Source organism: Limulus polyphemus, unplaced genomic scaffold, assembly GCF_000517525.1.
Source record: "Limulus polyphemus unplaced genomic scaffold, Limulus_polyphemus-2.1.2 Scaffold1037, whole genome shotgun sequence".
NCBI lineage: Eukaryota > Metazoa > Arthropoda > Merostomata > Xiphosura > Limulidae > Limulus > Limulus polyphemus.
The window spans coordinates 225,443-235,346 of NW_013666647.1; the positions used below are offsets into that span (position 1 = coordinate 225,443).

The window sequence follows — 9,904 nt, forward strand, 5'->3', positions numbered from 1 at the left end:
AGTTGGACTGATTTTATCATAAGTGTTATGTAGGTCTACTTAAGACATGGGAGAAATAAACAGACTGGTCACATGTGATGTTAAGTGAAACAATATGTAGTTATGACACAAAAAATAGCATTCGTACTTGCTTAGACGAGTGGACAATCACCTTCTATTGGATCAATGTATGGGTCGGCAACTCTTTCTCTGAAGACAAATCTCTGTTGAACCAAACATGATGAAGAACAAGTAGAATCTGAAGAGCTAGGACTGGCTGTGGTGAGTTCATGTTTGTGGCTAGCTAAATAAGAACCTCCGTCTTTCCCAAGTTGGTTGTCAAGCCAAATAGTTGGACGTCCTTGAGAACTTCTCAACGATAGTCTGCAGATGACTTTACTTGTACACCATAAGGACACAATCATCCATAAATAATACTTCGGGAATGAGTCTTAGTACGTGCAGAGAGGCGCCATAGATCGAACAAAGACCCATCAAGACGATATTTGATGTAGACACCAAGGTACAAGTCCTTCACAGCATGGAATGGAACCTGAGTGAAGAAAAGGTTGTTGAACAGAACACGTGCAAGCATATAGCCCTACTTCCTTTTGAGATGTCAAATGCTTCTGAATATTCTCCATTGGAAAGGACTTCTCCAGTCATGTTATCTGAAACAGCTGGATGAGGATGGTGACCTTTCTGTAGCAGCCGAGTTTTCTGAGGACGGTCCATAGAACTTCTCTGTTGACTGTGTCAAAAGCCTTTATAAGATCGATAAAGACGGCCTAGATATCCATATTCTGTTATATACACTTTTCTTGCACCTCTCTCACTGTGAAGATCATATCTAAAATGCTACGATCTGGAAGAAATATGCATTGAGTTTCTGGTAGATTTTCTTCTGAGATACTTCAGATAAGTTTGTTAAGAGATGCGAGCGATAAATTTTCCAGCGATGGAATGTAGCGAGATTCCTCTGTAGTTGCTGCAGTAGGCATTTGCACCTTTGCCTTTATATAGTGCAACGCTGGTGGCATCTCCTAAGTCAGTTGGCAATTCCTCCTCTTCCCAGATACTGGTCAGAACATCATGGAAGGCCTCAAATGACACTGTGCCAAGTGACTTGTACAGCTTTGCAGGAATTCCATCCTTGTCAAGTGCTCTACCACAAGCAGTCTGCTTGATGGCTTTTATAACTTCTTCCTCGCTTGTGGGTAAGTCGAGATCTTCACAGACCGGTCTCTGAAGAATATAATGCACTGAAGTTTGATCAACTGTGCATAGTCGGTTGAGGAGTTGGTTGAAGTGCTCTGTCCATCTTGCATTTATGCCATTTTTTTCCTTAATTATTCTGGTGCCGTCTGCTGAAAGCAGCGAGGCAGTTCCTGAGTTTAGAGGACAATAGACAGTGTTGGTGGCACTAAAGAACATCTTGGAATTGTTCGTATCTGCATAAAGCTGAACTTTATCTGCTTTCTTCTCCCATCACCGATCCTGCATTGTGCAAAGTTTTCGCTGGGCCATAGCCTGATAGTGCTTAAACTTACCACTCTTGGAGGTAGATCTTGGATTCATCTGCCATTCAGTGAAGGCTTGTTCTTTTCCTTCAGCAATCTACTGATATCTTCATCATTCTCTTCGAACCAGTCTTGGTGGACCCAACCTCTTTGGGACAAAGACTAACTTGGCCGTCTCCATCACCATTTCTTTAAACTGGTTTCACTTCTCAGTTGGACTTCCACTCAATGGTCCATAGAAAGACAGCTTTTCACCGAGGTTAGTTTGAAACTCGTGCTTACACTCTGGTTGTTGAAGTTTGGCGATGTTGAAAGCTAGTACGATCTGTTTAGGGAACTTATTATACTTGGGGATAGCATGTAGATTGAGCATGGTTCTGACAAGTCTGTGATCCATCCAACATTCTGCACTGTGCATTGCTTTGGTAATGAAAATATCTCTGATGTCCGGTTGGCGAATAATTACATAGCTTATGAGATACCATTGTTTTGATCTTGGATGCATTCGCGTCGTCTTATACTTATTAGCTTGCCTGAATATGGTGCTAGTTATCAAGAGACCGCGCTCGGCACATTTGCTCAAGAGAAGCAAGCCGTTGCTGTTCATTTTGCTGACCCTGTGTTTCCCTATCATTCCGTTATACTGGGTATAATCTTTGGTGTCTCTGGCATTAAAGTCACCCAACAAGATGAGCTTGTCGTTTACAGGGATGGTTCTGAGAAGAGCCTATGTCTGCATATAATGTTCTTTGATCTCCTCCGTGCTATTCATAGTTGGAGCCTAAGTGCTGATAATTGTGGTGATTGTACTAGATAATGAACATATACCACATTATTCAGTTTTAAAACCTTCCGTGTAACTGTTGTTTTTACTATTACATAGAAATTCCAAATGTTTACAGTGTCTTTCATCATACTGTCCAGGAGACCAAAAGATTAATACACATAATTTTCTGTGATTTATATGTATACCAGCTTTTGGATGTTCGTTATTAGATTCACTTTTATACTTATAGCTGCGTTCATTTGTTGTTTGCAGCTAACATACTTTAATCTTTTCTCTTTTCTCAAAGAAATCTTAACTGATCTTGGTCTAACAATTAGATTAGTATATTTTTCGAAACAAGAGGTCATAGTGCCACAAAAGTTAATTCAGATTAAACAGTCGCATTCATTGGCATAAGTTTTCACAATTCTATAAGAAAATTCACAATTTCAGTATAGTCAAATATTCATTTTTATATCAAAGACTCGTGTTAAAAATATTGTAAAAGAACATCGGCATTATATTACAAGTTCTGTCTGCATGACTTTTTGGCAGTATTTTTTCCAGTAATTTAATTTGTAAAATAAAGCACTTCGGTGAAGTCAAACTGCAGACATAAAATTTTAGTCACAATCCACAACCGCAAGTTTAACTTATAATCTACACTTTCTATGTTTCTTTTTATTCTAAGTGAATTCGTCAGTGATTCACCTCATTTCATTAGCCCTTCGTTACCAGAGATTTTGTATTCCCAGAAACCAGGGAAAATTGATGAAATGTCGAAAATCTAATATCTCATTGATTTATTATATTTGTAATTCAAGAAAGGCCCTACAAATCGTATCATTGGATTTCCATATGGTCCTATACCAAGTATGCCCCATCGGCAAGCAAGAGATTAATATCTAACCTATTCGCCTAATTTTAGTAAATCATGCCTTATTGAATGTTCCGCTTGGAGTCGAATAGGTAAACTACTGAAGGAACCAAATGGAAGAAAAATTTAATGAAATGTTTTGTATCGTCCTAACAGTTAAAAAACAAACTAATACATTGGAATTTAGGGTTTTAATATGGAATCTTTGTATAGGCCTTATATTTTCCAGCTGAAAAATATTTAGTAAATACTAAGAGTTCAACTGACCCACATTTGTTATTTGATCTTATATTTAATAGTTGATTTTCTTCTTAGTTCCAGCTGGAGAGTATTGTTGTCTTCGTCAGGCAAAGCTACACAATGGGCTACCCGTATCTGTATTCTGTCCACTGCGTGGAATCATACCTCGTATTTTAACGTCATAAGTCAGTAAACTTACCACTGAACCACCGAGGGGCGAGGGTATTGTTACCCACTGAAACTCATTAAGCTTCAGATGATTTATAATACACAAATGTTTTGATAATCATGATATTCATATTTCTTAATAAAGGTAACTCTAGTGTCATTTTACTACTCACAGAATAAAAAAATTGAGGTTTATAGAATTTTAGATGGGAAATTTATTTAAAGAGATTTTGTTTATGGATCCACTTTCAAAATTCTCCTAGCCAACATTTGGCGCTGCCTAGCTGTCCATTTAGATCTAACTTTTGTGTTTTCTTCATCCTGAAGTTTTCAATCACAGTTTATGCATAATGAGTTCAATTTGAGTTGTATTCATCAGGTTTAATTGAGAAGCACTTTATTATTAACTGGAGATCTGTCTATAAATGACGAAGTCAATCTTGTAATCAAAGAGGTGTAAAGAAATTTGGTAAAACACTCAAATCATAATTGTGTTTAGCATATTTAAATTACTCTTAAATATGAGAGAATTATAGCTCAATCTCCACGTGTAGTTGTTAAAATAATACAGTCTAAAAGCACTGCAACAAGATTAATTCTTAACTGTGAATTCAATTCGAAACTAGTTTGCAGGAAATCCGATTGGAAATAAGCCGATAATGAGGGATCGTATGCAAAACTGCTAATGCACGGTGGCGCCAGTATCGATGCAGTCCCAGCACTGAGCCAACTTGCCTCGCAATTCAGCACCTGGTCAGTCAATAAGCCTGTTTGAGCTGTACATTAATTTCACTGATTTTCCTGATGTTTATTTTACCAATTTCACTAAGATTAGCGAGAAATGTGAAAATTTGAATTTTAGGATGATTAAGAGAGATCTTAAATGCAGTGGAACTAAAACTACTGGCAGAAAAGTCGTTTTGATCGACAGGTAAACAAAATAATAATATGAGCGATAATACAGTGTCAGGCTATTGTTTTGTTACATGAAAACAAGCATAGTTTGAATATGTTGATAAAAACCTTGTTCTAAATTGCTGAATAAAACGATATAATTGTAGCTATTGAAATAAAATAATGATGATTATTAAGTTTAGACTATTAGCTTTACACCAAAATAACTGTCATAGACCATAGATATTTACATAGCTTGTTTGTATCAAAACCAGTCAACCTATCATTGTTTTTTTATACTTTAATTCAAGCCCATATCTCTAATCCACGTGCGGGGTGAAGGAGAACAGCTTAATCTCAAGCACCCTTGATTATTAATTTTTTTCTTCTGAAATAATTAAGTTCAAATCAACATAACTGCCAAAGACGTAGACAATAGACAAGGACCACATCGCTACTGGCGCCCTCTACTGGTATAATTAGCACGGTCCATCGTTGTATATTAACAATAGGAAAGTAACTTTTTTGTAAAAAAAATATTTGGAAGTCATTTAATTTCCAGTTGGAATTTTATTAAAATTAGAAAAATGAATCTATTTGTACATATCTGTATACAAATAAGAACCGTTTGGTCTAATTTTATTAGTTCACGTGTACAAATACGTGTATGCTGTACATGCTTCTGTCATTACATATTTTATTTGTTACTAAAATATACTCCAAATCACTTACACGTTCTACATGTATCAACACATCGTTCCTTACTGCAGAACACAACAAAATTTATTATAATAAATGAATCAATATAGAATATATACTTAATTTATAAATAATTAGGCTTTGTTCAGATTATAAAGCTTTGCTGTTATAATTGATATTCTAATTAACTTTGTCTAGATTTTTTAGTGGCCTCTTATTCTATTCCCACGATATTACTATCAGCAGTATAAGTCTGTTGGCTGTTTGGCGGCATTTACACTGTGTGCTTTCGTAGTGTTTGTGTATATGGACACTAATAAGTCAAAACATTTTTATATTTCTGACGTGGCTGCTTATGTTTTAAAGATGTTTCCGTAATACAAACGCAGTATAAGACATTAGAGTGAACTTGTATTATTTATTTAGTTTATGTTGTATGCTCTTAATTTTCAGTGAATTTAAGTGTTTTTTCCCCTGATGTTCAAGATGGTTGTTGTAAAGTACACTGATAGGTTGAGCTCAAAAATAACATAAATGTGTAGTATACTTGTGAGAAAGTGCCTCTTTAGAGAGGAAAAATAAAGTTTCCAGTAACAGCTCCACATCGTCAGAAGTATATCTTAGAATCTGAAGGTCAGTGACTCAAGTCAGCGACCGAAACAGATCTGGTCATGACCCAAGCAGCACATGATAATTTCGACTCAGTTTTTCAGTTAGTTAATAAGTACAATGTTTTTCAGTTAGTTAATAAGTACAATGTTTTTCAGATATAAAGTATATGAAAAAATTATGAGTTTGGTGTATTCAAAACCGAAATATTTGTAATATCGATTATCCTTCGTTTGATATTATGTGTAGTGGCGTGAACAGTTTGTATAGTAGTATAGTGTATATGTCTCTAGGTGGCGTGAACAGTTTGTATAGTAGTATAGTGTATATGTCTCTTGGTGGCGTGAACAGTTTGAATAGTAGTATAGTGTATATGTCTCTAGGTGGCGTGAACAGTTTGTATAGTAGTATAGTGTATATGTCTCTAGGTGGCGTGAACAGTTTGTATAGTAGTATAGTGTATATGTCTCTAGGTGGCGTGAACAGTTTGTGTAGTAGTATAGTGTATATGTCTCTAGGTGGCGTAAACAGTTTGTATAGTAGTATAATGTATATGTCTCTATTTGTTAAATTTAGAACTCTGAGTTTTTCCCACAATTTTTGACAAAACTATTTAAAATTTTACACGTAGACTCTTGGCCCCCATAGAATATAAACGAAAAATCTTTTTTTTCTTTCTATATAGTTGTAAGGAGTAACCAAAAAATGGGAAGTCAAAGAGTTTTGGGGGCTCTCGGATTTCACTGAACAGATTTATTTGATAATTGGTATTAACATGCAAATAACTGCTCAAAACAATAATCTGAATTTAGATTTTGAAAACCGCCAAATTTTAGCTGAAATATAGGTGTATCAAAAGGGGTGTTAGACGCTCATAATATTGGATCCTTCAGATTACATGAGCATTTGTATGTACGTTTAATGGATTATCCACAATAAGATCCTACCTTTTAGTTTTTTAGACATTTTTATATTGGATCTCCCATATTGGGTAGCAAAATGTTTTAGGAGATTTATAAACTGACTGCATTGATTTACTAAAAATTGGCATAGTCGTGTAAGGTGTAGCTAAAAATAAGTTTAGATTTTCGAAATTTTCATATTAGATCAGGACGATTTCGAGGACTACCAGGAATGTGAACGAATTTGCTTAAAAGTTGACAAGAACATGACATGAAGATGTTCAAAAGTTGTTGCGTAGTTGCTATTTTCAGTGAATTTTCACGGGTAATTAGTTCTAATTATTCCATTTTTTTCATTATGTTCATTATATGAGGAGAATAGTATTCCAATAAATTCTGTAATGTAGTATCATATTCTGCAGCCAACGAAATTTTGCGTCGCGTTGAATTTCATCACAACCTTGTTAGCTGAAACGCCATTTTTTTATTGTTTTAATTTATCCACATTAATTTTCTGTAGAGTTCGTGAAAGGATAACTTACATTGAAATTTGTCGAACATTCTGTAATTTCGACCTATACTAACCTACACAAATACTGTAAAAGCCATAAAATTGTTTTATCTTTTTTTGTTGAACGCAGTCTGAGGGTTGCGAGATCGAATCCCCGTCCTACCAACATGCTCGCCCTTTCAGCCTTGGGGACGTTATAACGTGCAGTCAATCCCATTATTCGTCGGTAAAGGGTAAAAGAGTAGCCCAAGAGCTGGCAATGGATGTTGATGACTAGCTGCCTTCACTCTAGTCTTTCACTGCTAAATTGGGGATGGCTAGTGAAGATAGCCCTCGTGTAACTTTGCGCGAAATTAAAAAAACAAAACCTTTGTTAAATGTTATGTTTAGACTACCCTGAACACTATTTATTTAAATAAATTCCATGTAAACGCCAATTTGTTTCATCATCGTTCCAACTTCAGAAGAGTTTAATTACTTATTCTCGTACAGTCGTGTATCACTCTTACTAAATCTTTAACTATGGTAATGTTCCAGTTGTTTAGCCTACTATACCAGAAGGAATGACACAAAAGCTTCTTTTATTCTCGTCTTTCTATGAGTAAACAATCTAATTTTTTATATTTCAAGTTTATAGAAATAGGTTAATTAGATCTTTCATAAAACATTTATTGTTAGTATAGGGTAATTTAATACTTAATAAGAGCCTCTTGAACTCCGTGAGGTCAGAATTTTTTCTCTTTTTTTTTTCTCTGAGATTTCAGATCCATGTTTTTATTAACACCCATGTTACGCACTTTTTAAAAAAGATTTATAGAGGAATAAACTTTTAAACAAATTCACACTAAGTCGAACATCTTGTTTCATACAAACATTCCACTCTTTTTCTGAATTGTTATATTAATACAGAAAACAACAAGTGATGCAGTGGCTTAAATTTTCATTTGGTAATAATAATAACAAATGGTTAGATTTAAATTTAATGTCATTAAGACAGGAAAAATTCTAAATGAAAGTTAGGAGAAACAAGCCAAAATAAAACAAACTGTAAAAATAAAGTAGCGTAAAATAACTTATACAAAATTATTCGAATTCAATAATTATAAATATTTCATTCATTTTTTTACGAGGTGAGAATGAGTGTCATTAATGAGGGAAACTGAGAACTTCGTGCAATAAATTGATCAAACCCAGTAATTCACTGGTATCTAAGTAATTGTTCGTTACACAAATTGTAATAATAATAATGAGTATTTTTCTAGAAGTATAGAATAATAATGATTTTAATAATTCTCTATGCACTTCTCAAAACATAGTGAAAATGTTTTAATGATAGTACATGTGGTAATTTTATTCAGGGCTGTTCACTGTAATATTAGCTTTTGTTCCAAAGAATATAGATAAATATTTTAACACGAATAACTAAATAATTCAGCTACAACAAGATTAAATCTAAAAGTACAAATAAATATTTAAGTCAATGAAAGAGAATTTGGCTTGTGAACCTTCGTGAACTTCAAATCCTTATTTTGTTACCATTTTAACGGTACTTAGAGATGTTTGGAGCTTCATCTAATACTTTTTGGTTTGGAGAGTTAACAATAATTTTCATTTGCATACAAAATACACACAAAATCACCCATGATCCGATCCACCCCAACAAACTCATAACATATTTGGAAATAACATAATTATTATAACTTTCTGTTTTGTGTATTTGCACTTGAAGTATAATGTTTTTGTTTTTATTTTGGAGTACTGTTTGAACTCATTGATTGTATCCAGCTAACCAGAAGATCAGCTCACTTAAAGTGTTTGTTACGTGGGGTTTTAGCATTTTAAGGATTCAACTAAAAATAAGTACTGCGCAGATTTACATGTATTGGAGAGTTAGACGCCAATGAGATAGCGATACTTGGACGCCAGCAATTGAAAATTAATAACTGCACATATCTGCTCAGAAAAGAATCTGATAGAAAAGTTTGTATAGGAATAAAGAAAACCGAGGGGGGAAATGGTGCCTTTTTTAAAGTAAACAATTTCAGAGATTCATTATATTTCTATAAGAATTTTGGGGGCAGTATGTACTTAAAACTGAACCAGACTAAACAGGAAATTTCGCTTAGCACTGTCAAAAAATAGAGAGTTTTTAAATTAGAAATATCTGTATTTTTGCCGCAGTGGCAAAATTTTCCTGGTTATACTATGCTTATACCTGACCACCACCTATGTGCAATCACGAACTGGAGTCAACTGCCTTCATCGGGACAAGATAAAAATCGCTTGGCTGAAATTTGACCACGTGTTTTTTACAGCAATTTTAATAACTTATTGAAATTTGCAAATTCTTTGTCATTGCTCATTGAGCGACTTTTTAAGTTGAATAAGATTTTAAGTAGGTCGTTTAAAAAGTTCCAATGATATATTTAAACAAAACTAGGGGTTTTCATGTACCAAGTTTTTACATGAGTCCTATCGCATTTTCAAATGTATTGTTAATGTGTTATAAAGGATACAATACAACTTGCTTATTGTTTAATATTCAAGCCTAAGAAAAGCGATATAAGCTGTTGCGATAAGATACGTCGATTAAAATATTGAAATCTATATAATTAAATGAGTAATGTGTGCGCGTTCGTGGGAAGCTTTTTAAACTTCGTTAAACTATGTAAAAATGAAATTAGGCGTAGGGAAGTACAGACTACGTCACCATATACGTAAGAAGGGGTAAATAGTACT

The 9,904-nt window shown here is 34.2% G+C and overlaps 1 protein-coding gene across 1 annotated transcript; it reads right to left on the minus strand.

Moving 5' to 3' along the window:
• Nucleotides 1-906: 906 nt before the first annotated feature.
• On the minus strand, nt 907-1,413 carry LOC106461815. Its single transcript, XM_013921670.1, has one exon. It carries the CDS (start codon nt 1,411-1,413, stop codon nt 907-909), a length of 507 nt encoding a protein of 168 aa, XP_013777124.1.
• Nucleotides 1,414-9,904: the final 8,491 nt, after the last annotated feature.